This window comes from Trichechus manatus, unplaced genomic scaffold (genome assembly GCF_000243295.1).
Source record: "Trichechus manatus latirostris isolate Lorelei unplaced genomic scaffold, TriManLat1.0 scaffold00261, whole genome shotgun sequence".
In the NCBI taxonomy this organism is placed as follows: domain Eukaryota; kingdom Metazoa; phylum Chordata; class Mammalia; order Sirenia; family Trichechidae; genus Trichechus; species Trichechus manatus.
In genome coordinates this window covers 325,958-353,945 of record NW_004444197.1, presented here as the reverse complement: position 1 = coordinate 353,945, position 27,988 = coordinate 325,958, and the positions used below count along the sequence as shown (strand labels likewise).

General features: G+C 53.5%; 2 protein-coding genes across 2 annotated transcripts in view; both read right to left on the bottom strand.

The window, feature by feature from the left end:
- Nucleotides 1-1,233: 1,233 nt before the first annotated feature.
- Nucleotides 1,234-2,969, bottom strand: ZBTB9 (zinc finger and BTB domain containing 9). The gene has a single exon (XM_023724808.1). It carries the CDS (start codon nt 2,842-2,844, stop codon nt 1,447-1,449), a length of 1,398 nt encoding a protein of 465 aa, XP_023580576.1. The 5' UTR covers nt 2,845-2,969; the 3' UTR covers nt 1,234-1,446.
- Nucleotides 2,970-6,428: 3,459 nt separating this feature from the next.
- The window catches only part of SYNGAP1 (synaptic Ras GTPase activating protein 1), a 31,397-nt gene continuing 9,837 nt past the window's right edge, over nt 6,429-27,988 (bottom strand). Inside the window, exons 5-20 of the mRNA XM_004389848.1 lie at nt 23,860-23,951; nt 23,295-23,416; nt 21,295-21,448; nt 20,969-21,067; nt 19,324-19,950; nt 19,049-19,193; nt 18,741-18,885; nt 16,994-17,230; nt 16,662-16,863; nt 16,308-16,486; nt 15,558-15,599; nt 14,088-15,165; nt 13,495-13,668; nt 11,552-11,763; nt 10,381-10,471; nt 6,429-6,575 (exon numbers count right to left, since the gene is read on the bottom strand). Coding sequence (XP_004389905.1) covers nt 6,429-6,575; nt 10,381-10,471; nt 11,552-11,763; nt 13,495-13,668; nt 14,088-15,165; nt 15,558-15,599; nt 16,308-16,486; nt 16,662-16,863; nt 16,994-17,230; nt 18,741-18,885; nt 19,049-19,193; nt 19,324-19,950; nt 20,969-21,067; nt 21,295-21,448; nt 23,295-23,416; nt 23,860-23,951 — 3,746 coding nt within the window. The remainder of the gene's footprint in view (nt 6,576-10,380; nt 10,472-11,551; nt 11,764-13,494; nt 13,669-14,087; nt 15,166-15,557; nt 15,600-16,307; nt 16,487-16,661; nt 16,864-16,993; nt 17,231-18,740; nt 18,886-19,048; nt 19,194-19,323; nt 19,951-20,968; nt 21,068-21,294; nt 21,449-23,294; nt 23,417-23,859; nt 23,952-27,988) is intronic.

Sequence of the window (27,988 nt, the reverse complement as noted above, 5' to 3'; positions counted from 1 at the left end):
TAGTTCAGGCTCTGAAACATAACTTACTCAAGATTATTCAGTAGGTCAGGGCCCAGAATCTGACCCACTGAAGTCAGGAGTGTTCTCTGCACCAGTGTGAAACCATCCAGCTCTTCCCCAACTTCCCCATCAATATAACCCAGTCACAAAATGAACACACCGAAATCTCTTCAGCTCTGTTCTCACATTGTCTCCCACAGAAATTACTCAGTCCAGTCCACTGTCAGTTTAGATTTCAGGGCAAAATTTATTTGAAGAAATTAAGTAAACTGCAACAGCCTCTCCATTTCAATGTCTACCCCTCCACCCTTCAACATGGCTGTCCCATAATGTATAGGTGGGGAGGGAAAGGGAGAAGGTGTGGTCCTACTGTGCAGTTACTCTCTAGACTTCAACATGTGCTATCTCAGCCCTGAGTTCTTCTGCCCACAGCAACTTGTTGAGAGAGCAATGGTGCTGCCCTGGCAGCATTTAGGTCAGTGGCCATCTCCTGAGTCAACTCACATTTCAGTCACTGTGATCAGTGGTGGTGACAAAAGTAGAAAAGAGGCACAGGCTGTTGAGGGAATACCCTCTCTTAAAGAGGGTTCAAGGAATGACACACAGAATGCTCAATTTGTGGAAGTGTTCAACTACAACATAACAAATAAAGGTTGGAAACGTATCTACTAGTAAGAAAACAAGTTACGATCTGAGAGACTTCTGGAAAGATACAACAAATTGAGGTACAGAAAGACCTCTGCTCACATCATTCCAGCAGTGATGAGGGAAGCTTAGAGCTTAGCTGAATTACTCAAACTCTGAATCAAGTATCCTTAAATAGAGACTGGTTAACTCTTCATAGAGATTGAATGCAAAATTTATCACTATGTCTGTTCACTCTAACTTGTCCCTCATCAAATAACCTTCTGATATGAAATCTCTTCTCCGGAATGGATGCCACCACGAGGAAAGGAGGGTCCATTATGGGCAAATGATCAGTTTAAGTATGACCTGTTAATCACTTTCCTACAGAGTGGTTAAGGAGCCCTGGTGATGCGGTGGTTAAGCGCTCAGCTGCTAACCAAAAGGTCAGCAGTTCGAACCCACCAGCCACTCTACAGGGAAGAGATGTGGAAGTCTGTTTCTGTAAAGAGTTACAGCCTTAGAAACCCTATGGAGCAGTTCTACCCTGTCCGATAGAGTTGCTGAGTCGGAATCAACTAGATGGCAGTAGGTTTTGGTACAGGTGGTTAGCAAAAACCGGGGGTGAGATGAGAAATCTGAGTTTCCAAATCACCAGGCTGAGACCTACACCTACGATAGAGGTTAACACAGACCCATAACGTATCTATCCTCTTGGCATGATTACAAGATCCAGGACTGAGGTGCCATGGTAGTGAGGGGTGAGTATCCATCAGTAGCAGTGGCTCTCTTGTCCTGAAAGTCAGTGTATGGCCTCAGAAATCACTTATAAGTCCAGTGGGCAGTGGCCCAGCCCTGGCCCTTGCACAGGTCCTGGTGGCGAAGGAAACAGGCGTGGACTCTGAACCGACGGCCACAGTGGGGACAGGCGTGTAGGGCTCCAGCATGTGTCTTCATGTGCTCTGTCAGATGGTGCTTCAGCTTGAAGCGCTTGTTGCAGATGCCACAGCCAAAGGGTCGAAGGCTGAAGGTCAGCATGATGTGCCGGTCACGCTTTGGCTTCACTGCAAACCGCTTCCCACACAAGCAACCAAAGCGTTTTCCGTCTGCAGGGGGTGCCTCCCCTAGTTTCACAGGCCCGTGCACAGCTTGCCCTGCTCCCCCAGGTCCTCCACCTCCTGACAGGATTTCATTCCCATGAAGATCCACTGGTTTCCAGGAGGGGCCTCCTCCCCCAGATGGTGCTCCTGCTCCTGAGGGCAGCAAGAATTCTAATTCCCCATCCTTTTCAGTGTTCCCAGAGAACACTTTGGTCTCCTCCTTTGTTCCTCCGGAATGAGTTCCACCTCCTGATAGCTCCTCCTTATGCTCAAAAGGTTCCTGCTTTATGTAGAAGATTTTGAGGGGCAGTGCAGTAGAAGTGGCAAGAGGCTCTGGTGGAGCACTCTCACCCTCTGGAAGCTTGCAGGGAGTAGTGGATTTTGGTGATGGGTGGGAACCATGAAGGCGGGGGAAACCTCCTGACACTCTCTGGGGCTGAGGAGTCTGAGAGACTGCTTCTGACCCCTGGTCATCATCTTCTTCTTCTTCCTCCTCATCTTCCTCTACCTGAATCTGTAATACCTCTCCCAGTTCACTCCCCTCCCCTACAACAGGACTCTCCGTAGAGGGTGACGACTGCACTGGGGTCTGGAAAGGGGGAGATCGAATGCACCAGCCTCCTGGAGAGGATGTAGTGGAAGGAAGTGCGCGGTACGGGGTTGCTCCACGGGCTGAAATTCCACCACCTGAGGCTTCTAGTTCTTTAAGAATCTCTGAGCACTGATCTACTACTTGCCACATCTGGAGGCCACTGGCCACAAGGAGGTGGGCAGGCAGAGCATCTAGTGGCAGGTGGAGGCGTCCTGAGTAAATGAGCTGGAGCAGCCCTTCGAAGGCATCAGCTTCAATAACACTCGGCAGGGTGAGACGTGGTGCATCCCCCAGAAGAAGCTTGTCATGGAAGTAAGGAGAGGCAGCAGCCAACACTGCTTTGTGAGCCCTAAGTTCCCGACCCTGCACCAGGAGAGACACATCACAGAACTTCCCCTCTAGCCTGTGGCGGTTCAGGACTTCCAGCAGCGATGAGCTATGCTGAGGAAACTCGATCTGGATTGTCCGTGGGGCTGGGTTGCAGACGGGGGAAGGGGCCACAGGCGGCAAAGGCGTCGAGGTATCCATGGCCTCCTCGGAAAGAGAGATCCCAGAGGGTCGGGAAGAGGAGAAAGAGGGCTGGGGGGAGACCCCACGCGTTATGAAGGCTGTAGAGCAAAGAGATGGGGTGTCACAGAAGCCCTAGATAAGGGGAACCATGTCTCCTCAAACAACTCCCCTCCAACATTTCTAAACTTTTCAGTCAGTGGAGGTTTTGGCAGATTAGACTCGCGCACTCCCCCATCAAGAAAACAAACAATAACGACAACAAAACACCAACCGGGGTTGTAACTTCCAGGGCCTGTGGAATAAGATGAGGAGGAAGTCCCTGAGCCACAAGCCTGACCTCACCAGCCCGGGACCGCTCCCGCCCCGCCGCTCCGTTCCCCTTCACGGTGCCCCAGAGGCCAGCTCCGGGGAAGCGACGGCCACCCAGAAACCGCAGAGCCCCGCCCGGCTGCCCTACCCGCCGACACGCCCCCGCTGGTACACACGCGGTACAGCTCTATTAGCGCTTCTGCAGCTACTGCGCCGTGCTGAGCCGGAAGCCGCCGCCTCCCCGCCGGACGCCGCCGCCGCCGAGTGCGACTAGCAGGCTAGAGCGGCAGCCAATCAGAGGGCGGTGATCCACAAGCCTCGTATTGATTGGTTGCGCGGGTGAGAGGGACGGAGCTGGTAGGCAGTTGTTGGCCCCGGCCGCTCGGCCGTTGAGGTGTATGGGGGGCGCTGCCGACTTCCGTGTTACTGCTGGGGCGGGGGGAAGGAAGCTAGCCCGGGAGAGCACAGCTGGGAACGGAGAGGGAGAGTTGTGAGTTGCCCCAGAAAACTGCGTTTCCTGGTGATAAAATGTAGCTCTCGCCCCGCCTCCCCATAGGTGCTGAGATGGGCGAGATAAATTGGGCACTTACTGAGAGGTAGGGGCTTGCCCACATCACCTTTTATTCTCCCACCAGCCCTTTCAGGTAGGTGTTGCCATCCTCGGTTTCCATGCGAGGAAAACCGAGGCTGGAAGAGTCACTCGGCTGGCAAATGGCGGGCCTGGAATTGGAAACCAGATTTCCTCCATTCCACGAAGGAGCGTTTTCACCGGCAGTTAAATAAACAGACAAACCTTATTTCTAGGTAATTATTTTTCACTAGGGGTCTGTGGTGGTTAAGTGGTAGAATTCTCGTCTTTCATGGGTGGGGGGACCTGGGCTTGATTCCCAGCCAATGCACCTCAGGGCAGCCACCATCTGTGGAGGCTTGGTGTTGCTTTAATGCTGAATAGGTTTCAGAGGAGCTTCCAGAGTAAGACTAGGAGGAAAGGCCTGGCGATCTATTTTAAAAAAATCAGCCAATGAAAACCCTATAGGTCATCAACTGGCCAGTCTACAACCAATCATGGTGCTGGTGCAGGACCAGGCAGTGTGTTTTCTGTTGTGCACAGGGATGCTATAAGTCAGGGGCTGACTTGATGGCAGATAACAATTTTTTTACAAAGTAAATATATATACTTGGATTCTTTTATCAGGTGCCGCTTCCCTCCCCTCCCCCATCTTTGCTCCTTCAGGCTAAGTGGAAGGGCTAAGTGGAACAGCGGGTGACTGACGGCACACCTATATCGGGGAGGTTTGACTAGTCCCTACAAAACCCCTACTCTTGATAATACAGTGGATTAAATCTCCTTGCTGGATGGGAGCGTCATTCTGTGAAGACTGTGGACTCCGGGAAGGATAATACAGTCATTTTCCCAGGCTGTTAGTCTCCTCTCAAAAAGCAGATCCTACCTCCCTGCTGGTCCATCTTGAGGGTCTAGCCTAGGAAAGTCAGCACAGTGATAAAAGAACAATCTCTGTTTATTAAACATTTTTCTGTTTCACCACACACTCCAGAAAAAAAGGAAACGGGGCTGGGAGTGGAGAAAAACGGACTGGTTGGGGATAGAGAAGGCTGGGAGTTGTATGGGGAGGGAGAACGAGAAAACAAAATAAAACCGGTAGGAAGAGCATCCCCTACCCTTTAGGATGGTGGGTGGGGAGGGAGTCGTGGCCGGGGTGGAGGGGGGAGGGGGGGGCCGGGAAGCTCTGTACAGAGGGGTTGCCCCCAGCCCACACACACACACACACACACACCCCAGATATATACAGTACAAACCCCAGATAATTACAACAGCCAAAGAGGAGAGGAGGAACGGGAGTCCAGGGGTAGGGCCTGAGGTGGGAAAGCAGAGGAAAGGGCACAGGGATAAAATTTCACATATTTACAACTTTTATATAAGTATAAATTTGGCCCCGGCTGGGTGTATGTAGGGAGATGGGACTGAAGGGAAACTGTCCATACAAAAGAAAAGGTGGAGTCTGGGAAGAGTCTCAATACCAAACGCAAGAAGAGATGAGGAGGCAAGGCTAGGTAGGGGACTGCAGTCAGGGAAGAAGGGGTGCCTAGGAGGGGCTTCTCCCCTCCCATGGCCTACCCACCCCAAACCCCATCCATCCTACCTCCCCTATCCCGCCAGAGAGCTATGTACAGAGAAACACCGAAAAATCATGGAGCTGGCGGGAGGGAGGGTGGAGGAGGGAGACTGGGGGGGAGGGAGGATGAGAGGGAAGCCCAGCCCTGTCCTACCTCCCCCGGGGGACAGAGTTATGGAAGGGGGCCCCCCAACACCCCTCCTCCAACACAGGTCCCCCCACCCTGGGGGAGAGAGACATGGCTTTTCCTAGAGTAAGTTCCCCCCTCCCCCTGGGAGGAGAGACCAAGAAGAGAGAGGGGAGGGGCAGGGGGACTGTATGTGAGGGTATGGCAGATAAACTAGTCTGTCCTCCTCCACATACACACCCTCCTAAATCCCATCCCCTCACTCTAACCTCAATTCCACCCTACCCAACACACTGGGGGAGGGGGGGGCATAAGCCCCCTCACCCCGCTCTGGGACCAGCCAAGAGCAGATCAGGTGTGGGAAGAAGGGAGACAACTCCCATTCCCCCCTTGCCGCCCCCTCCCTGCCCCGGTGGCCCCCTCCACCCCATTTGGGTTCTGGGTGGGAAGGGAGTAAATTTAAGAGTGGTGGGAGGAGGAGTTTGTGCGTGCTGAGCCCCCCCCAGACGCTCCTGAGAAATCAAGGGGTAACAGGGCCCCCTCACTGGGGGGTCCCCTCCCCATAACAAGGGGGGCAGGGGAGGCCAAAATGGGGCGGTGGAGGGGAGTTAGATTGTCAGCTCTGGTTACTGCTAAAAAAATCACCCTGAAGTTGAAAGTTTGGAGGTGCCACACCCCCAGGGTGGGGGTGAGGTCTGTCCCCCAGTGCTCAGGGGAATGATGAGGCAGAGGATGGGGATAGCACCCCGGAGTGAAGGGGTCTATGTGGGGTAGGTGGTATCCTGGGGCAAGGGTCCCTGGGGGTCACAGAGGGGGCAGCACCCCGACAGGTAAGAAAGGGGGCAGCTAAGGGTCCCCACTCTCCCTCCTGGGAATGGTGCAGTGGGGGTAGGGGATTGGTGTCCCCCCAAGGAGGCATCCAGGGAGGCACTCCCGCTGTCCCTCGGCGAAGTCCAGTCCTGGTGGTTGGTGCTGCTCCGGGGTGGAGTGCATGGGAAAGGAGGAAGATGGGGTCGGTGATGCTGGGTGGGCTAGTGGTCTGCGGTGTTTCGGAACTCGCCGTTCTCGGTGATCTGTAGCCGGGGTGGGGGGGGCGGGGCTGGGGGGGCCAGGCCGTTCCAAGGTGGGGCCAGCGTCACACGCGGGTTTGTTGGACCCAAGGGGGGAAGCTGCCTCTCCTGCAAGATACCAAAGAGGAGAGCGCGGACTTATTGAGACGCTTCGCGGGGGCCTGGGTGCCAGCCTCCTAGCTGTTGCCTTCCCCCAATAGCCCAACCACTCCACAAGCCATGTCCCACCCCCTCCCCCCAGGACAATCCCCACCATCCTATTTTGTTTCTCACCTGCAGTAGAAGTTATGTCCTCTGGGATCAAGGAGAAGAAAATCTCACCCCTAGACTCCTAACCAGGGCCTTCAACCCAGAGAGTCACACAAGGAAACCAGCTCAAAAGAAACAAGTTCCTACCTCTCCCCCAACCTAACCCCCTCTAGCTTCACCAGCATACTCCCTTTCCAGCCCACCCTCCTCCTCTTGGGAACCCCTCCCAGGCCACCCCCCAACCAGAGGTAGGAACTTTGTGTTGAAGGAACAAGGGGAGGCAGTACAGCAAAACCTCATTAATCCAAACCCCCATGGATTTGGAATTTTTTCATAATTTGAACAAAAACTGGGCTTGAGTTTTCCTTTATCTACAAAGAAAGGGTGTGCTAAGCAAATTAATGTTGGAAATGTGTCTGTAGGAGGGGATATTTAACCTATACCAGAAAACAGACTTTTCAATCCTATCTATTCATTAACGCATGCTCCCTGAGGGCCTTGAGTGGAAAAAGCCTTGTTCATCAAGTTCTACTTACTGTATGTATTTTGAAGACATGCATTTCATTAAATAGACACTGTCATTCAGTTTTGTCACTTATTCAGAGTGGCCATCTTCTCAAATATAACATTCCAAATTAGAGAGGTTTAACTGTACTGGGGGGAAAGGAAGGGGATTCAGGGAAGTGATTCGGAAAGGGAAAAATGGGGGAGGGGTTGCCTCTCTCACACTTAGGGCAAAAATGACTAGAAGCTTCTGCAGAGACACAGCATGCCCCAATCTCTGCATCTCCAGGAAGCAGAAACTGGCTCCATTCCTTTCCACCCCCATCTTCCTTTTAATCCCTCTCCCTGGGATCCCAGCTAGAGAGTGAGAGGTACCAGACCCTACTCACTCCCACACCCCTGGTCCTATTCTCATCTCCTCCTACTAATCCTGGACCAATTCTTGCTTCCTGCCCTCAGCTAAGAGAGAAAAAGAAAACCATCTGTACTTTTGGTCACTCACTTGGCTTTTTTAAAATACAGAGTCAAAATTAATTTTAATACCTTCGTTTAAAGCACAATAAAAAATTAAAAAAAAAAAATTTTAATAGTTGAGCCACAGAGGGACTGATACCCAGAAGTGGTTTAGAACAAACGTCCGAATTGTTTCCAGAGCCACAAGGCATTTAGGCCTGGCAAAGTAGCTATGTTTGACCATATCCCCAAAGGACACAAAAACGTTCCAAGGCTCCCAGATCAGCTCTCCCTTCCATCCCAAGATCAAAGAGCTCAACTCTCAGTCACCAAAACCCCAGCCTTGAGCAAAGCTGCCCTCTTAGCTGGTTGGGTATCTCACACACTTTCTGCAGGTCAGTGAAAGGAAATTACGTATGCTAGGGTATCCTGAACATGGCAGGAGAGCAGGGGAAGGAAACCTCAGATTCCCTTCTCTCTGCTCATCTACTGGCGACAGCACATAGGCATGCCCCTTACACCCCCGTGGACCCAAATTTAGAAACTAGACAAATTAGGGTGCCATTATTCATTTTACAAAAGAATTCACTGCAGGAGTCCTTTAAATGGTGAGGTCCCCTGGTGCCTTTTAGCATCTGTTTACAGATCACTAACTACTCTGACAGAAAGGCTGGGCAGGCAGAGAGTTAAAATTACAGTGTGAGGAGCCACACTGCCCACTGCAGATCCATCCCACAGAAAATAAAACATCTCAGAAATGATGTCAGTTCCTGACAGGTCCCATTTACAGGCTTTTTAGGTAGGATTATGCGTCCAGCAAGGCCACTGGGTGGCGGGAGACGGGGAGTGAGTAGCCCGAGCAACTCGGGGCTGTGAGTTCTGACAAGAATAGAGAGGTTATTTAACATGCTGCTCCTGGCATCTCTGCCTGGGAATCAACATGGCTACTAAGCCAATGATCTTATCTAGGAAGACAACATCTCACCCCACTGCTAACTTCCATGCCACGTGGGCAAGTCCTAACGGGCAAGCCCACCTCCTAACATCTGTCCAAGGTTCCTTTCTTGCCCTTTCTCCTTGTTTTACCCATCAGGTTCTCCTTGTTCTACCATCAGGACATCTGAACAGCATTATTTCCAGGGCCCCCCAAAGTCTCCGTGAGTTAACTAGCCACTCCTAATTCCCGCCCAATGAGGGCTAATATGTGCCCTGGATGCCTTCCACCTCAGAGTTGTACCAGAGGAGGAAGAGCGAGAAGTAGGTGAGGGGTGGAAAGAAGGGGTAGATATCCAAGGTTAGGAAAAGAAGAGGAAACCCCAACCTACCTGCTGCAGTCGGCACAGCCCCGATAGCCAGGGTCCCCCAACCCATCATCACCTCCACCCCTTTAACAAGCCCCACCTCCAGCATCCCAACCCCCAAGAACGCTCTGGTGAAATGGGGGGTGACAGACGTACACTGGAAAGGTAGAGGAAGAGGAGAGTTTAGTTAGGAGGAGGCTGGGAGGGGTGGGTTTTGTAGGATGGGGTATGTTTGGGGGTGTGGTCTGTGACTGTGCTGGGCCTAGGGTAAATGCTTCTGTGTATTGGTAAGGTATCACGGAACAGTTCTGGGAGGCAGCAGGAAGCACTCTCTTTGGGTGGTGCCTTGGGAGATGGGTCTGTGCAGAGGTGTCAGGAGAGTAGGGTCTGTGGAGGTTCTCTGGGTGTGGAAGGCAGTTGTGAGAGGGAGAGGCTCCGGAGGGTCGGAGGGGAGTGGGCTTCACGACCAACCTGCAGTGGTCCGGAGTCACCTCCCCCTGTGTCCTCCGCCCGTGGTCAAAGCGGAACCAGGAGAATTACCTGATGAGGAGCTGCAGGGGGAGAGAGTGGGGTCATGGGGTCAGGAACCTTGGAGGTTATGGTTCGGGACAGCCTGGCGGTCAGAGCAGAGGAAGGAGGAGCATGGGTGGGAAAGTGAGCAGAATTTTGGGAAAGCAAGGGGTAGCATTGCAAGGAAAGCCCTGAAAGCTGACTGGTGAGGACAGGGAGGGCAGCAAGAGCTGGAAAGCTAGTCAGGTGTGAGGTCCAGAGGAGTAGGAAGGCCAAAGGAAGGCCATACTTAAACAGTGAGGAAGTAGGTGGCCTTGGAGGCAAGATCTAAGGAGTCAGGAGGAGAAAGCTATACAGGAGCTGCCAAGGGTCAGGAAAATTGGAGAGCCAAGAGAACAGAGGTGAAGGGGACCCCAAGTCCCCAGGGTACTTTCCAGAGTCTGGGGAACTAGAGCTTATACTACCTTGTGCTCTAGTCTAGCAAACTGCAGCTTTTAGCTCCTCTGGACCAAGAGCTCAGAGGAAGCTACACTCCTTGACTTGAACAGAAGGGGGCAAAGAAGGACCAGGGGTTCAAGGCACTATATGGTGGTATGGGGGCTGCAAGAGTGGGGAGTCTGTTAGAAGGTACTGAGGAGATGCAGAAAGGTGTAGGGAAGACGGGGTGGGAAGATAGAAAGGGTGTGGCTGACACTGCCAGGAGTGACAAAGGCACAGACGATGGGATGAAGATGGGGTCACTGGGGGGCTGCTGGGAGCAGCCAGCAGACTAATGGAGGACAACAGGAGAGACAGATGGCAATGGGGCTGGGGTGGTTGGTGCAGTGAGTGCACGAAGGACAGTGGGATGGATGGGGATGGGACACGGAGAAGATAAATGACATTGTAATTTCCACCTGAGCGTCGAGCAGCCTCTTCTTGGGTTCAGGCAGCGGCTCAGCCATGGCGGGGTGGTCCCGGCGCAGCTCCTCCTCCACCAGCATCAGCCTGAAGGGACGGGCTTCAGTGGGGTTAGTGGCGGGCACGGGCTTGGAGCCTGCCCATGGAACTCCTGATCCTGAGGAAACTCCGCGGCTCCCCGCAAAAACCTTAGGTATCCTTTCCCCCTCCCCAGTCCCTCCACTGTCACAACCCAAAAGACTCCCTGTTACTCAGGATCACGCTCTGCACCTTCCTCTCCCGGGGCCTTCATGTCTCAAAGACCTCTGGCCACCCAGACACTCCCAGGCCCCCATTCTCCCATATTTGGACAGATCCTCCCACAGATCCTCTGTAGCTGAGGACCTGGATTCTTCTTCCCCTGTTCCAACTCACTGAGCCTAGGCCATCTCCAGTGACAGCCCCTGGGACACTCCTAGCCCAAGAGGGATCTCTAGCATCATCATTCCCAGCACCTGTCTTTGATGAAGATTCTCAGTGATTTATAGAATCCACAGAGAGTTACAGGCCCTCATAAAGGATATCAAAAGTGGTTTTCAAAAGTTTCAAGTCAAGTACATTTAGAATAGATCAACATGGAATTGGTTCTGACTGAAGTGGGGCTCAGTGTCACTCCACCTCAGCTCTCAGGATAACTGCCCCCTTGCTTTGGAGCCCACGGCTTGGCAGAGCAGTTGAAAACTAGTGCACTGGGTCATTCACTTTCTACTGGGACACCCTTCTAAGGAAGGAGGAGGGTTTGCCCTGGATGGGGGTGATCAGGGACTACTCTGGCTAGGGATCTCTGCTCAGGTTGGGGTGAACATCACAGCCTGGGCTGAGACTAACCAGTGGGAGTCCCGGCCTAGGCTGGGTCCAGACACACAGTGATGGTTGGGTAGTAAGGACTTTCCAAGACTTTAGAAGTAACTCCATTAGGAGAGAGATCAGGGTATAGTAAGGGGACATTTCATGCACTGAGAGGTTCTTCCCCATCTGGTGATGGTGAGTGGGTCACATCCCTGGGAGTAGGGTGATGGGCTTTCCTGGTGGTCTCCTGAGTCTGGGGATGGAGGCAGGAGGGGGAGTTCTCTTGCTCTCTTTAGCTTCAAGTTCTCCCTTGCCGCTCCTCCCCAGGCCGCCCCTCACCTGCCAATGATGCTCTTGATCTGTGAGTCCTTCTCCACCTGCTGCTGCCTCAGCCTCTTCTCACTCTGCTCCAGTCGGGCCTGATACTGCATCAGGATTTTGCTGGTCTGTTCTTCCTGAGACAACAGCCTCCGCTCATACTCTTCCAGCTTCCGGTTGGACATATGCAGCCGTTCCTTCAGTGAGTGGATCTCCTCCTCGTACTCCTTCACCTGCCCGCCGGGCACATGACCCCGCACTGTGAGGGGCGCCGCACCATGATCCCACCACCCAGTCTCCATCCTGCCTGCTAAGCACAGTTCCTGCATGGTGAGGGGCTTCCCAGCCACCTCCTCCCACCTTTTCCCTGCCTACTGATCATGTACATACACCTACTTTTGAGAAGCCCTTCCCATGGAACTGAGATTCCCTCAAAATGAGGCTAGGTCACAGACTCCCACACCCTGAGAGGTATATACATGACCTCACAAGGCACCCAGACATGAGGACCCTTACAGAAACCTAGAGAGACTCGCAGGCACACCTGAGTGACTGCAACCAGAAATTAAAGATGATGAAATGACTCCTCAGCCCAACCTAGGCCAAATGCATGTGAGGGAGACACAGGAAGACAAGACATTAGATGGGGGACCTGACCCATCAGCTGTCATACATGTGGCTCTGTCCCTGCAATAGGGGTCTGGGCATCAAGTGAGTCCCAGGCAAGAATCTAGGAATGCCTCTCTGTTAGTAATGACCCTGGAATTCCACGGCTAGAAGGGCTCAGAAGAGTCACTCTCTCTGCCCCACTGGCTCTACGGTCTAGATTGCACTGTCCAGTACGGTAGCTACCAGGCATGTATGACTATTTAAAATTTAAGTAAAACTAAAAATTTAGTTCTTCAATCACACTAGCCACATGTCGCTAGTGGCTACTGTATTGGACAGTGCAGACTATAGAACATTTCCCTCGTTCCATAAATTACTGTTCTACTGGACAGTGCTAGTCTCAAGCCTTTCAAGGATTTTTCATCTGAACAGAAAAAAATGATTTGCGGGACTGTTTTCTCAGTTTTCCGAAGAGGGTACAAACATAACTCAACACCATTCTAGATGCAAAGGAGAACTGTTAATTCATTGCCAGTGATAGCTACCTTAGTGTATAAGGGCTTAATTCTCTCATGAAGTTGGTGGGGAAAGGCTGCTAAACGAACTGCTTATAAATCAGACCCAACACATTCCTCTGCTCAAACACCACTTCCCCCAAGAAACCTCTCTACACTCCATGTTGGGGTCATGCTTTATTTACATATGCCCTAATCCTACAGCTACCTTTTCCTCAAGATCCTTGCAGCAATGGCTTCCCCTAGTAACTTCCCTGCTGTCATCTGTGCTTCAGAGCTCTTGGTGGCCTTTGCCCTCAGCCTCTACTAGCTGAGAGTCTAGACAGTCTTTCTACACAAGTCTTTCCATACATGGGCCAACACACACCACTTTCCAACATGCAACCGTTGCACATGACCCTCTGTTACCTATGCCCATAGGACAGTGACTGGAAAAACCACACACTGTAGTATGACTGCAACCCCCCTCCCTGCCCAGTTTATTAACTCAAGCTGTTAGTAAAGTAACTTCTTTCCCGAGCAGTCACAGGAACACAGGGCTTTGTGTTCTCCCTGAGGAAGAACATGGAGATAAGCCTAATATAGAACACATTTTTCCACAGATAGTCTACAAAATGTGTATAATCTACAAAATAGAGTTGAAATTGGCTTGACTGATTGTGTATCTATCTGATCTTCCCTCTCAGACTGAAGGCTTCTCAAGAGAGGGGATCAGGTCTTTCTGTTTTTTCTTTCCACCATAAGTACCTGACCCTGAATATTTTCCTTGGAAGTGACTAGAGGCCTCCCCTGGGGGTACAGGGAAGGTCAAGAGGTGTGGGGTTGGCAGGGCCCGCGTACCCTGTCCAGCCGGCTCTCATCCATCGATTTAGAGTACTCCTTGAGCTTGTACTCTTCCCGCTCAATGTGGGCACTCTCGATGTCAGCCGACAGGTGAGGCATATTGGAGACCCAGGCCACTGTCCGTTCGGAAGCTGGCATTGTGGGGTTCAGTGTGGATGGCGTCTGAGAATGCTGGGACACAGCAAGGGTAGGGGCAAACAGAGAGAAGATAGATGGGAAAAGGCAGGGTGCATTTATAGAGGGAGAGAGCACAGCCAAGGGAGATGATGGTCCCAATCCTGTTACCCTGCTCTAGCACTCATCACCTTCTGAATACTCTTATCAGTTACGTGTTTATCATGTTTCCCCTTTGGAACGTGAGCAACATGAGGGCAGGGATTTTCATCTGTGTTGTTCACTGCCTTATCCATAGTGCCTAGAACAGCACATGCTACATAGTAGGTGCTCTATATATACATTTCTTGAATGAATGAATGGAAATGAGTTTATAACTTCAGACCACAACCTCTATTCCACCCTCATCCCCAGCCCCATTTCCTTCTTCCCTCCCTGCTCTTTACCCATCTGGCCTTCCTCCCACCCTCACCTACCTGCTTAGTGATGGAGGGCTTGAGCCCCCCACCCCCTCCTCCGCCACCGCTGCCCCCGCTGCCCCCAATGCTGCCCTCCTTGCTGAGGCTCTGTTGCCGTGGACGGGCGGGGCCGTAACTTGGCTCTGGTGACTGCAATAGATTCCCACTGGATGGCCGGGGTTTCTGGGCAGCGCTGACTGTCAACTGCTGAGACTTGCCCCTCTGCAATGGAGGTGGTTGGCCCCCGCCACCCCCGCTGCTGCCCCCACCACCACTCCCACCTCCAGGCCCTGAGGGGGCTGGCCTTTGGGGACCAATGGTGATCTGGGGAGGGGACAGCATGTGCTGTAGGTTGTCCTGGAGTGAGAGCTGCCGACGGGTGAAGTCAGTGCCAGACGGTCCAAACTCGTCGCTGTAGCTGTGGCTGTGAAGGATGGAGGCAGCAGGGGGCTTGGGGACCCCAGAGGAGAGGTCCTCACTCTTGCTATAGCCATGGAACGGGGCGAAGGTATCCCCAGGGGGCTCTCCACCTCGGTGGTGGTGATGGTGGTGATGGTGATGATGGGAGGAGGGTGGGCCGTGGCCACCACCTCCTCCGTGGCCCCCTGGGGGGCCTGGCCCATCGGCAGCCATGTGGAAGAGAGGGTTCTGGAAGGAGAGGGGGATGCGCAGTTGCTGGGCAGGGACACCGTCCGTGGTGACACCCATCTGGCTGAGACGCATGCCAGCTGCTGTGATGGATGAGCCACTCCCCTGGGAGAGGCGTCCGGCAGGTGCAGGTCGCAGCCCCAAGGCCGCTGTTAGCGAGGCCTGGCTCGAGTGCAGCAGGTCCCCGACAGCCGCCAGGTTGGAAACACTGCTGCTGTTGAGGCGGCCACCGGGCCCGTCACCCTGCAGGTCCAGCATGGACACACTCTTGTTGACACTCAGCATCTTCTGTTCTGGTTCTGTGATGTCCGAGCTGCTTGTGCAGTATGCTGGCGAGGAACGGGCCAGGGGTGGGCGGCTCACGTAAAACAGGTCTTTACCCCCACCAGGTGGGGGTGGGGGTGGCTTTTCCTTGGTTGGGGAAGGGAGGCGAGCCATGTCCATAGAGCTGTTGGGAGGGAAGGGGCACACAGCAGAAGGTAAGGCCAGGGTTACTGGCAACTGAGCCTGCTATGGTCTGGTCCAGGCTTTGGGATGAAAAGTGGGACCCACAGGGGAGGGCTGAGAGCTGGCAGTGACAGCTCTGGAGACAGCAGGCAGGGAGGATGGGGGGGGGGTACTTGGGAAGAAGGAAAGGACAAGGCCCCTCCAGGAAGGGAGTGAGGCCTAGAGGAGGGGAGATGGGACCAGCAAGAAAAGGGATGAGGGGCAGTATCTGGGCAGATATGGAGGAAATGAGGGTACACTGAGGAGAAGAGAGGAGGAGGGCGAAGGCCAGTGGAGTGGGAGAGGGAGCAGACAGGAGAGGAGAGGAGGGTGGGGGAGGGGAGAGCCCCTCACCTGTTGAGGCCTCGAGCCATGAAGGACTGAAGGTCGATGGAGCTGGAGAGAGATGGAAAGAGGGGCGAGCACAGACAGAGAGCAGGAGAGAGAGATGGACAGAAGGAGAGGTGTGGACGAATGGAGGACAGGTGGGAATGGTGGAATGGGTATGGTGTCATGGAGAGAGAGATACAGGCAGAGGAACAAGCAGGGTAGTCATCAAAATAATGAACAGCAGGTAAGGCGTGGGCGCCGACCCATCAGAATGGATACTTGGCTCTGGAGCAGACTCCTGGAGGCCCTGCTAGGCTTCCAGTAGTTACTTCTCTAAATGCTGGATCATGCGGAAGTCTGTAGGGTTCTGGTGGGGGCCTGGGAAGGTGCTTAGTTACCAACTAGTACCAGAGGTATTTGACTATTTTCAGCACACAGCTGAACTAACATGTGCTAGCTGAACTTCAGCCCTGAGACAAGCATGGGCGGGTATGGGGACAAAGTGAACCAGAATTTGCAGTGGGGATCCTCACACTTGGGAGCTTAAGGAGCCTCAGCACCTTTTCTGGGGATCTGCATTCTTTGCTCCCTCTGGCTTTAAAGGGCTCTCCGCCTACCGCTGACTGTACCTGTTTCCTTCCCATTTTTCTCTAACAACCTGCTTCTTATCCCATTCTTTCAAGCCCTAGAAAGACACATGTGGGTCCCAGAGGGGGTATCTGGGCAGGCAGATAGGGGCTCCCAGGCACAGGTGTGGGGGTCCCAGGTGCTCACCTGTTGAGGTCCCGCATCATGTAGCCCTGCATCTCGGCCGACGGCCCCCGCAGCACCATGGGCTGAGGCCGGGGCCGCTCACTCTGGCGGCTTGGCTGCCTTTGGATGTTGGGGTTCCTCAGAGCCGTGCTGATGTCATTGAGGAGCCGGGGCAGCGGGCCCAGCTTCAGGAGGGCTTCCTGGAAGGGGAAGGGTGTTACCTGGGGGCTAAGAGCCCAGCTCTCAGAGGGCCTCAGGGTGTGCAGGTGGGGGTGTCTGAGCTGGAGGAATGGTGGTGACACTTCCAGGAATAGGCAGGGGAGAAAAGGGACCTCTAGAGAAATCTGGAGATGGGGCAAAGGAGCCCTTGCTGACCTTGCTGAGCTGGGGCAGCACCTCCCAGAGCAGGGCATGCAGTGTGGAAAGCTCTCGGCCCAAGTCGATGTAACCCTCAAAGCTACTGCTGTTGGTCAGCGTGTCTAGGTTGGAGATCTCGTACAGGAACTGCTGCATGGAACCCCACTCCAGCTCCAGAAACTCATTCATGAATCCCAGGAAGTCCTCCTTTGAGGTAAACCTGGCCAAATGATCCAGAAGGTGGAGATCACACAGACAGAAGGCCTCACACCCACCCCTCTCTCAGGACTCAAGAGACCCTTCCACCCACCTCCAACCTCACCCCACCCCCTGCTTGAGGCTTCCCTCACTTGGAAAAATTGGCCAGATTCTGGATGACCTTGGCGATGAGTGTGAGAGTTCGTGAGGTCTGCTCATCTGGGTATTCCTGCATGAGCCCAAAAAGACTGGGCGACATAATGGCTGGGCAGAGGAAGCGCAGGAAGAGTGAGGCGCTGATCAGCCTGTCAGCGATGTCCTCCCGGCCCCGCTCTGCGCAGCGCAGTCTCCAAGATGCAAACACCTCTTTCAGCTCCCTCGGGAACACGCTGGGGGAAGGGATAGGGAGACAGAGAGAGAGAGAAAGAAAGAGAGAGACCGGGACTGAGCCCCAGAGACCCTCAGCTTCCAGGGAACATGCTGAGGGGTGTGGTAGGAGGTGAGGGTGTGGAAACAGGCAAGAGAGACAGGGAGGAAAGGACCGCAGGAGGAAGACGGGAGGCTGGAAGAAGAGGGCCATGGCAGAGGGGACAGACAGAGTAGGGAGAGAGAAATGGAGGGGGAAGAGAAAGTGAGGGAGAGAGACACGTGGGAGAGAGATGGAGGGGTGTGTGAGAGAGACAAGGAGAGGAGGAGAAGAAAAACAGACACCAGGGAGAGACAGAGATGGGAGAGAGATGGAGGGTCACTTGAGGTACAGGGAGCTCGGACCCCCCAACTCTTCTGGATTCCAGGAAAATGGGGATGAAGGTAACCCAGGCATGATCCCCAATCCCTGGAATGGCTCAGAGCTACTCCTCCGCCTCCCTGTTCCACTACAATGTCCCACTGACACCTTAAATTTGACTTGTATAAAATGGAGCTCACCATCACCCCCACACCTCCAACTGGCTCCTCCTCCTCCTCCTCCTCCTGACTTCCCTGGCTCTGTCAATGAGGCTACCAGTCTCCCGGCTACCAACCCCATGGCCTCAAGTCATCCTCTCCTCCCCAGAGACATGTCCCTGCCTTTCCAATCAGGTGACAACTCCTGCTGATCCCTTCCTCAGAGGTCCTTCACAGCAGCACCTTTCCATTTGTTCCTACCACCATCCGGACTCAGGATCTGACCTTCATGCCTGACCTACTAACAACAGCCCCCAACTGGCCTGGACTTCATACTCCTTACTCCAGTCATTCCCCATTCCCACTACTTATGGATTTTCTCATCCATAATACTTCCTGGCACCAGCATCTTTAATGGCATTCCAAGACCTACTGATGAAGCTCAAACTCCTCACCCTGGCATCTGAAGCATTCCAGATTCTAACTCTAATCCACCTGTCTAGACATCTCTCCCACCACTCTCCATGTACTCCATTAAACCTGTTCTAATTGCTGTCCCCCGAAAGCCTCTGGGCCTTCTCACCTTCATGTGTGTGCCTGTGCCATAGCCTTCTGAAGTGTCTTCCTTGCCTACCATGTCCAGATTTTGGAACCTGACAGTCTTCAAAGCCCAGCCCAGGGACCCCTCCTCCACAAAGCCTTCCCTGCTTGTACTGATCAAAGTACTATCTCCTTTGACCTTCTGTTGCATGAGAGAACCCTCACCTGGCACTTAACTCATACTATAACTGTTCTGTGACTATTTGTACAGCTAGTGTATCTCTCTGTATTCTGGTGAGGGCTCTCTGAGGGCAGGGACCAGGCCGCATTCATCCCTGTCAGCTCTATGGCACCCAGCACATCCCTACATCCCTAACTGGTTCTCAGTCCTCTTTGAGGATGGACAGATGGATGAACAGATGAACACATGACTCAGCCCACCCTAGCCCCCCAGCCCAGCGTTCCCAGTCTCACCAGTGGGAGTTGACCACTTTGCACAGGGCCAACTCACAGCACATTCGCAGGTTGGCCTGGTGTTCTGCCAGACTGGATGCTGTGCACTTGATGGGGTCCACCTCACAGTTCTCCTCAGACTCATACAGAGCACGGATGAACTCCCCTGGGGGTGGGGCACAACAGGGGGAGATCATGCTTTCCAAGGGCAAGGGCAGGGGGCTTTATCACGTTGGGAAGGGGTGAGCTTAGAGTCTGGGGTAACCAGGTTTGGGGTTGGAGTGGGCATCTGGTGGATTTGGGAAGAGGACCTGAAAGTGGGGCCATACCAATGGCATCCTTGAGGTATTTCTGACCAATCAGTCTCATGTACTCTTCTATGGCTTTAGTGGCGAGTGTGTTCTCGCGAAATATGAGGTGCTCCCGCTCCATGAACCGGTCCACCTCAGACATGGCCATGTCTGAAAGGAAGTCCTATGGCCGAAAAGAATTCAAGGGTCAGCCTCTGCACAGCCCAAGTTCATAAAGACAGTATCCTATCCTCACTGCCCCTCAAGCAAGTGTGCACTCCCACGTCACCTTTCCCTGAGGGCACAGCACTCACCTTGGCCTTGCCTGTGCTTTGCAGGATGTGAACCAGGGCACTGGCAACCTCTTCCTTGCCCTTGACATTCAAGGCGGGCTCTAACACTGCACACAGCATCCGATAATGATTGGTGACATATTCCGCAAATTCCTTATATAGCTCCATGGGCAGGATGCTCATTGTCTGGTAACGTGCTTTCAGCCGCACAGCCGGGCAACCTCCTTTGCCTTTGCCCCCTGAGCCTCCCCCTGAGCCCCCTCCCCCTCCTGAGCCCCCCATACCCCCAGAGCCCCCACTGCCCGTCGGCAGGGTTACAGGGTACCACTGCTCTGTGAAGTGGCGCCCAGCCAGGGTGGCCACAGGCACAGTCACCAGGCCAACATAGCCCGCCTTGTCCTTCTTGCGCTTTTTGTCCGAGTCACGGTACAGATGCAGCCGCAAGGCACGGACAGCCGGCAGGTTGTTAAACTCGAAGTGCTCGCCCCAGAAGACAGTGTCCCCCGAGGCCGAGCGGGGCTTGGAGGTGGTGCGAGCATACAGCATGTCATCCAAGCAAAGCTCACAGTAGTACCGCTTCTTGGGGGGCAGCTCCCTGGCCTCTATGATCCACAGCTTTAGCACATTGTCTACCCGGCGACTGTTGTCCTGGCATGGGAGAGGTGGGCACAGTGGATAAAGGGAAAGGGATAGAGAGACAGAGACACCACAAGCAGAGAAACAGTGAGAAAGTGGGACAGAGTATACCAACGGTGATTATAAGGCTAAGAAGGGTAGCACATACACTAGATGACATAGTCAAGATTGAGAAGGATTTTAAAAGCTGGAATAAGAAACCAATCAAAAATTAATGGCCGAAAAAAAAAAAAAAGTTAATTACACAAATATAGGATGGGTGAGGCTTGGCAGTTGGTGTGAAAAGGCCTGAGGGATACAAATGGCCACAAGCTCATGGTGAGGCTCAGGTAATGTTACAATGCATTGAAAAGGAGCATGGGGTTTCAACTCTGCATGGGTTAGAGTGCATCCAGCATCTTGGGTCCAGTTCTTTAAGAAGAACACTGAGAAACAAGAGCTCTCCAAAGGAGAGTAACCAGGACATTGAACTTTCTGTAAACTGTGATACAGAGAATAACTGGCAGGACTAGGAGCATTTCACCTGGGAAGTAGAAAGTCTGGGGAAGGACACAGACATGTAGAATTTCTGAGCCAAAAGAGACCTTAGAGATCATCTAGTTCAACCCCATTCTCACCAATTTTTCAGAGAGGAAACCAAGGCCCAGAGACTTGGCTAACTGACAGTCTTATACGTCCTGTAGAAATTCTGTATGCAGGAGCTGGGTGGCGATCTGCTGGGGTGTTAGTGAGGCATGCCTGCCCAGAGGGAAGTTGGACCAGAGTCCCATCAACTCTAAGTATGATTTCTATGGTAGGGAGATAGAGCACGAGGTAGGCTAGCAGTGGAGAAAGAAAGTGAAAAGGGGCTCAGAGAAATACAAATGGCCATAAGCTCACCCCCTGCTCATCCAGGTCTTCTCCACCTCTGCCCCTCTCCTACCCCAGCCTCCCCTCCTTTAGCTCACCTTCCTCTCTAGGCCCCTGGCTTCCTCTGTGGCTCCCTCTTTCCCCTGACCATACTGTCTTTGTCCCCTTCACTCCCCAATACCTTGTTGGGTTTTACTGCCCGCTGCAGATTCTCGATCCACTTGTCCCTTTCGGCCGCAGATCGACAGGCAAAACATTTTGTTCCTGATGACGTTGTTACCTAGAAAGGGGTGTGGAGTTGAGACATGATGCTCCAGCGGGGAGCTGACTCCTATGGACTGGAGTTTCCACCACCATCTCTTCCTCCCTGGCCTGTCCTCCTTCCTCCTAGCCCCAGAGGTTTCTGTTTCCTTGATATCACCTCCTGTGTCACTTTCTCCAGGCTTCTCTGTCCCCACCCACTACCACCCTGCCCTTTGGCCCTCCCCAGCCCACCAGATCCAGTACCTCAAAACAGAACTCCTGGCCTAGGATGGAGCTGTGCACTGGCTTGATAATGGAATCCTCATCCAAGTTGAGCTCCAAGGCCTCAGCCGCACTGCTAGGACTCAGCAAGGACTCGTGGGAGTGTGACTCCTTAAAACTCTGCATCAGCCGGGCCCTGGCAGGCAGGGGGTTCAGGAAAAATGGTCAGGGCCCCTCACCCTTCTTACACATTTAGGGGCCCTGCATCTGACTGTAGGATGGGGATGTAGGGAAAGGGCCTCCTGATACCCTTTCTCACACAGACACAGACAGAAACGTAGCTTATCCCTGGGGAAGGACACAAGGGATGTGTGAGAACCTAGAACCTTTTAAGAGTTCTCCCCAGTGCATGACTAAGGGATTGTGAGGACTGGGGATGCCTAAAAACATCTTAACCCAGAAATGATTCATGGCAGAAAAAGAAGAGAATAAGGTGGGCTTAGGAGACTTCTAGGTGACTACCAAAGCCTCAATACAAGCGAAAAAGGGAAAAACCAGAGGTACAGAAGTGATAGTAAGAAGTTTGTCTGGCCTGGGCCTGGCACACAGCTAGTGCCTAATAGCATTTAATGATTAAAAGAATAAATGAATAAGTGAATGCGGTAAGAAGACAGGTTTAAGCGGAATCGGGGAAAGAATGAGGGAACATCATAAGAAACTGGAGAAAGCTGCTGCAGGCAGAAAAAAAAAAAAAAGACACCGAAGATAGGAGCCTGAAGAAGATAAGGACAGGGAAGAAAAGGAGATAGGACAAGAGATAGAAAAGAAGAAGACAAAGATATGTCCAGAAAGACAGGATGGGAGGAGACCAGGAGGGACAGCTGGAGAGGTTGACACGGGAAAAGAGAGAGCAGGAGAAGAGGAAATACAGAAAACCACTGCAGGAGAGCAGAAGATCCAGGGGCTGAGGGGACTGGTGGATGGGGCCCGGAATAGGCAGCAACAGCCGTATGGAGATGGTAGCGGACTAAGAGTAGAGAGCAGTAGGAAAGCGGGAGGGGGAGCTCGGGTGTGGGAGCCTCCATGAAGCTATTTATAGCAGCCCCGTCATCACGGGCTCCGGCTGCCGTCAGCGCGACGCTCCCCCGGCCCCCCACCCCCGCGGCCAGGAATACCATGCCCTCATCCCCTACGGGCCCCAAATCCAGCTCTGGCGACATGGGAGGGGGGCAAGGGAAGGTGTGACTCACCTTATCCCAACCTCCCTACCTGCCCAATCCTGGGGGCGGCCAGACATGGGGGAAAGTGAAGATAGGGTTCTCCCTGGGGAGTGATTGGGTGAGAGGGAAACCCAGAGAGGGACCCCAAGAGGCAGATAACAAAGGCAAAAATCAGGAGATCTCCTTTAGCCCCAGCCTCAGGGACAATGCCCTCTGGGCTTCTCTGAAGGCTTCTTCCTCATGCTTCAGTCCCGGGATTAACCCTGCAGCCTCCCCTCCCCATTCTGTCAATCTGTATATCTGCCCCAGCCCCTTCTATACCCATCACCCTCTATACTGTCCCTTCTATAGCCCCAGACCTCATCCGTAAATATCTGCCACTCCAACACCACCCCAACCTGCTGCCCCCTGTACTTCCTGCCCTTCCCTTCCACCTAGATCATATTGCTCCTTCTCCCACCAACCCACCACCCTCTTCCCCAGATTCCTTAAATGTTCCTCCTGGGCTTTCTCACTCCTTCTCCGTCCTTCTGTACAGTTCCTCTAATCCTGGGCTGGAGCCCATCCTTCTGTCAGCCTGAAGAGTCCATCCTTGGCTTCACCTTCATTCTCTTTTCTGCCTCTCTGCCCTTCCTCCCCCTGCACCCGACCCCTCTCCTGCTGCTTACAGCTCTTCTACTCCGTTCTGTCCCCTACCCCATAGTATCTCTCAACCAACCTGAGACCTTCAGCCTTTGTGCTCAGATAACCCTAACCCTTCTCATCTCATTTCAGAGCCCCCAGGTTACATCCATCCCATCCCACATGGTCTAGCCCCTGTACCGGTCATGGTCAGCACTTCGGAAGCGAGGCAGGATCTGGCGAAAGCTGCTGGTCCGGTCAAGTTTGGGTTGTGACTTCGTCCGTTTGATGGAGCTTTTTAGCCGCCGGCTCAGGAAGCCTTGCTGAGGGGGAGATGGGGATGGGGTGGGTTGTGGCCAGGTCAGTTCTACCTACTCACCCCTCAGCTGGTAGAAAGTCCCTGACAAAGGTGGGATGGGGGAAAAAAAGGGAAGCCTCTAGAGGTGAGGAAAGGGGTTTAGGAGCCCTGCTACCAGTTTGTCTTCCTTTGTTCCCACGGGTGTGAGCGCACATACAAACACACGCGCACCAGCTTGGAGAAGGTGGGAGGACTGGTCCGAGAAGCAGGGGGGCAGAGCCAAGAAGGGGGAAACTGAAGAGGTGGGGAGACACACACACACACACAAACACACACACACACACACACACATATACATTCTTTCTTTCTCTCTCCTGCTCCCTTTCTCAGAATCCTGGGGCTCCAGCTGGGGCTGAAGGGGAGGGGGCCCAGCTGAGCCACATCTGGCAGGTGCCTTTATTCACTCACCGAGGGCCGGAAGGGTGCAGCAGGGGCGGCCTCCATGCTGTACTGCTTCCCCCCTGGGACGCTCTTTCTCCTCGAGCGACCCAAGTGGTATTCTGGAGGACAGGGCCAGAGGGGAAGTTGGAGAGAGGGTTAGGGGGAATTTCCACCCCTGGCCCCAGTGCAATCCCCCCCCCACCCTCTGCCCCTTAGCTCTGGCCTCACCTACCCCCCGGAAAACAGCAGGAAGAACAGCGGCGACTGAGAGGCTGGTGGCGGCGGGAAGGAGGGGGCAAAGAACCCGAGCCGGAGCCCCCAGAGGGGGACGGGGTGGGAGGCCTTGGGCCCATGACTGGGGCTGGCAGTCAGCAGGGGGGCATGGCTGAGAGAGTTAGTAAAACCCCAGTAATAAAGGATACCAAAGATCCAGGGAGGCTATGTCCCTGGTGCCCACCTCCCCAAGAAGGAACTAGCTCGTGGGGAAAGATGGGTCAAGGGTCATTGCCCACAGGCAGGCTTTCCTCTTCCCCCAGCTGGGGATATCTTCAACCTGTCCCCCTTCCTGGAACCCCTGTCTGTCCAGAGTACCAGGGCTGTCTCATGACCCCCTGCCTAGAATGGAGGGGAGGGTCCTGGAAGGGACCTGTGAGGGGTAGCCATCAGAAAATCCACGGAAGGGGCAGATGGAGCAGGGGGGTGGGAGAAGGGGCCAGTTCCACGTGCACTGCAGTGGCAGGCACTCCGAAGGGGAAGAGGGAAAGGGAAAAAAAAAAGAATGCAAGGGAGTAGGCAGGGAGTGGGGAGGCCTGGCAGTGGGGGTTCTGGGGACTCCCAAGTGAGGGCAGGGAGAGGAGGAAGAGGGAAGGTGAATGCGGATGAAGCTCAGACTGGCAAGAGTCTGGAGCGGTGGCGGCTAGGAGGAAAGAAGCTGAGGCTCTGCTGCCAGGGGATTTAGAGAGGCCTAGGGGCTCCAGGAGAATGAAAGTGGGGGGATGCCAAGCTCCGGCTCCAGCTCCAGAATGGCTGCCCAGGCCTGGGCTCCCCCCACAGCCCCACAGTCACCACTGCAGCCAATGGGGGGGCAGGTGCTGCATCAGGGGCGGAGCCAACATCTCCACGGCAACAAGAAGCTACAGGCTGGGGGGGGGGGAACCGGAAGAGCTGCCTGTTAACCCTCTGCGTTCCAAAACAAGGGAGGGCCACAGTTTCGTTTTCACTGCTTCCAGAATTGCAAAATTTGCCCTAGAATCAGTCCCTAGCTTCCCTTTTTACCTATAAAACCCAGGTGTTAGGAGGTTTGCACACAAAAATGTGGATCCCATGACACAGGAACCCTCGTCAGTCCCTCAGGAACACATGTGTAAAGCACAGACACATACACTGACCTGTGGGAGTACATTTATATATGAACCACAATACAAAAAATAATAGAGAGCTAAAAATGAATAAATAAATAAGGATCTTATGTACTCAGAGGTCCCTGGATGGTGCAAATGGTTAATGTGCTCGGCTGCTACCCAAAAGGTTGGAGGTTTGAGTCCACCCAAGAGTTGCCTCAGAAGAAAGGCCTGGCGATCTACTTCTGAAAAATCAGCCACTGAAAACCCTACAGAGCACAGTTCTACTCTGACACACGTGGGGTCGCCGTAAGTCAGAATTAACGGCAACTGGTTTAATTGATATGTGCTTATGAGACATACATACAACTGTGAGCAGAGGGGTGCAGATCCACACAGGATACATGCTTAAACATATGTGAACACTGCAACAGGGGAGTACATAATTGGACCCAGACACCCGCATGAGGACTGCTGGTGTGGACATGTGGCCCAAGTCCCTGGGGCAATCATGTGGGCAGCACGCTACAGAAATGGACATCTAACCCTGACACACACATATAGCCCCAACACCAGGAGAATGTCAGTTTAATCCCTGCAGTACACTCCTGAGTACACTGTGAGCCTGACAAATCAAGGTATCCCCATATCCCAAAAGCACAAACATCCTCCATTCACAAGAATAGTACAACCACATCCACTCTGTCTTGGGACAACACTATTTGCTCCCCCAGTCCTTCCCTGACTCCCAACACAGGCAGGAGCAACTGCTAACGGAGAAAATAACGAGCAAATATGTTAATTCTCCTTCTGTTACACTCTAAACAATGCATCTAAGGGTTCAGAATATATTTCCTATCACATTTCTCTGTATTTCTCAGGTATGGCTTTCTCAGTCTCATTGCAGGGAAACTAGCTCAGCCATTATTTTCACATGCAAGCTCCTCTAATCAAGTCTAACTTTAAATCCATTAAAATTTGCTTGGACCTAAGGAATTAACAGAAGGAAAACAAATTTGCTAATTGTTTGGCAGGGTTCTTGGAAGTAATATAATCTTACACACATTACCAGGAACTAAGATCCATGAACTCACACATAAGTCACAAGTACATGGAAGCCACATACACACATACGCTTACAAAGACTCTTACTGCTGTAAGGAAATGAATAGCAGAAAAGGGGGCAGAGTGACAGAAACATAGGACATCCTGTTATTAGTGCTGCATGCAGTGACATGTACAAAGAACACATCGCATACCCATGTACACACACAGAGCAAACCTGATAAGCATGCACTCTGATCTTGGGTCTCCATGTCCCATCCCTGCACGATGTATACACGCATGCACTCACATAACAGCCACCTACACAGACCCGTAACACAGGCATTATGCATACACCCACACATGTACACGCCCTGTGTACACACACAATTGCACTCACACACACATACACAGCAAGGGCTTGGACTCCCACCTCTCCAACGTCTCTAATTTTGCCATCACCCATAGAATCTCCCCCTGCCTCCCAATCCTCCAAATCCCTAACCTTCCCTCTGGCCTTTCTTTCTCTCCACACTCAGCTGGCAGCTCCTTAAGGGGAGCCAGGGGAAGGATGATGACAGAGGATGAGGAACAGGGTTGAACAGAGAGCACGGATATGGGGGGAAAAAGCTCTGGGCTGGGGACAGGAACCTCTAATGATGGTCCCGGTGGTGACAGGGCCCATTGTGAGCCAGCCTGTATGCCTGAGTGGCCTTTCCTGATCCAACCAAGCCTGATCCCAAAGGGCCTACATTAATTCAGTGCCCTCTCCAATCTTCCCCCTTTCTTCTTTCAGAGATCACTTTACCCAAAGGCCTCTCTCCTCCACCGCCCTCAGCTCCCAGGCCCCTTCTTCTCCCAACATCTCCATCCATTTCCCCATCTTAGACTCTCTTAGTCCCTCTTCTCTCTCCTAAATCTAGTCCCAGCTCTCTCCCACAATCTCCAGCTATTCTGTCTCTCTTCTCTCTTCCCCACCTCTCTCACTCCTCCTCTTCCCATTCTACCCCACTTTTCCTCTTAATCCTACTCCCGCCCTTTTCAGCTTTTCTGCCCCTACTCCCTGACCAAGCAGAGGTTCACACGTGCCTAGCCCAAAGGTGTTTCACACAAGGTAGGATTCCAAAGCACACACTCACACACTCTTCCCCCCACAACCACCACTCACACACCACCCACATCCAGACACGCCCTGGACACCAATGCTGGGATTGACACAGAAACCCAGGTCAATGCTGGAACATGCATACAAAGACACACGCCCGCCAGCAGGGACACAGAAAATCCTGCTCTTGCAGCCACACATCCCCACACACAGGAGACTGACGGGAGGTGAGCCGCAGCCGAAGACATGCATGCTCAGGGTCAGGGGTGACATGGACCAGCATGGCCCCGGACTGCTCCACTAGCCAGTGGCCCGCCCAGCAGCCCCCTAGGCAGGAGCTCGGCAGAGGGCAGGACAAGGCAGGGCACGCTTGCACACGGTTGGCCGCACATGTGTGCACATGGCACCGACACACAGGGGACACGAGCATGGGCACAAACACACGCGGACACACGGGCTGCCCCTTCCACAGAGGGGCTCCAAGACCTTCCCCACCGGCCGCCCCCGCGCGCTCGTGACCCTGGCCCCCACGAGGACGGTTCCCGACCCCCCGACCTCCACAGCTCCCCTTCGGTTACCATAACTCCCCCCACTCGGAAGATGCAGCGAGAACATGCGGAGGGAGCAGCTGCTGCCGCCGCCGCCGCCGCCGCGGCCTCCCCGCCCC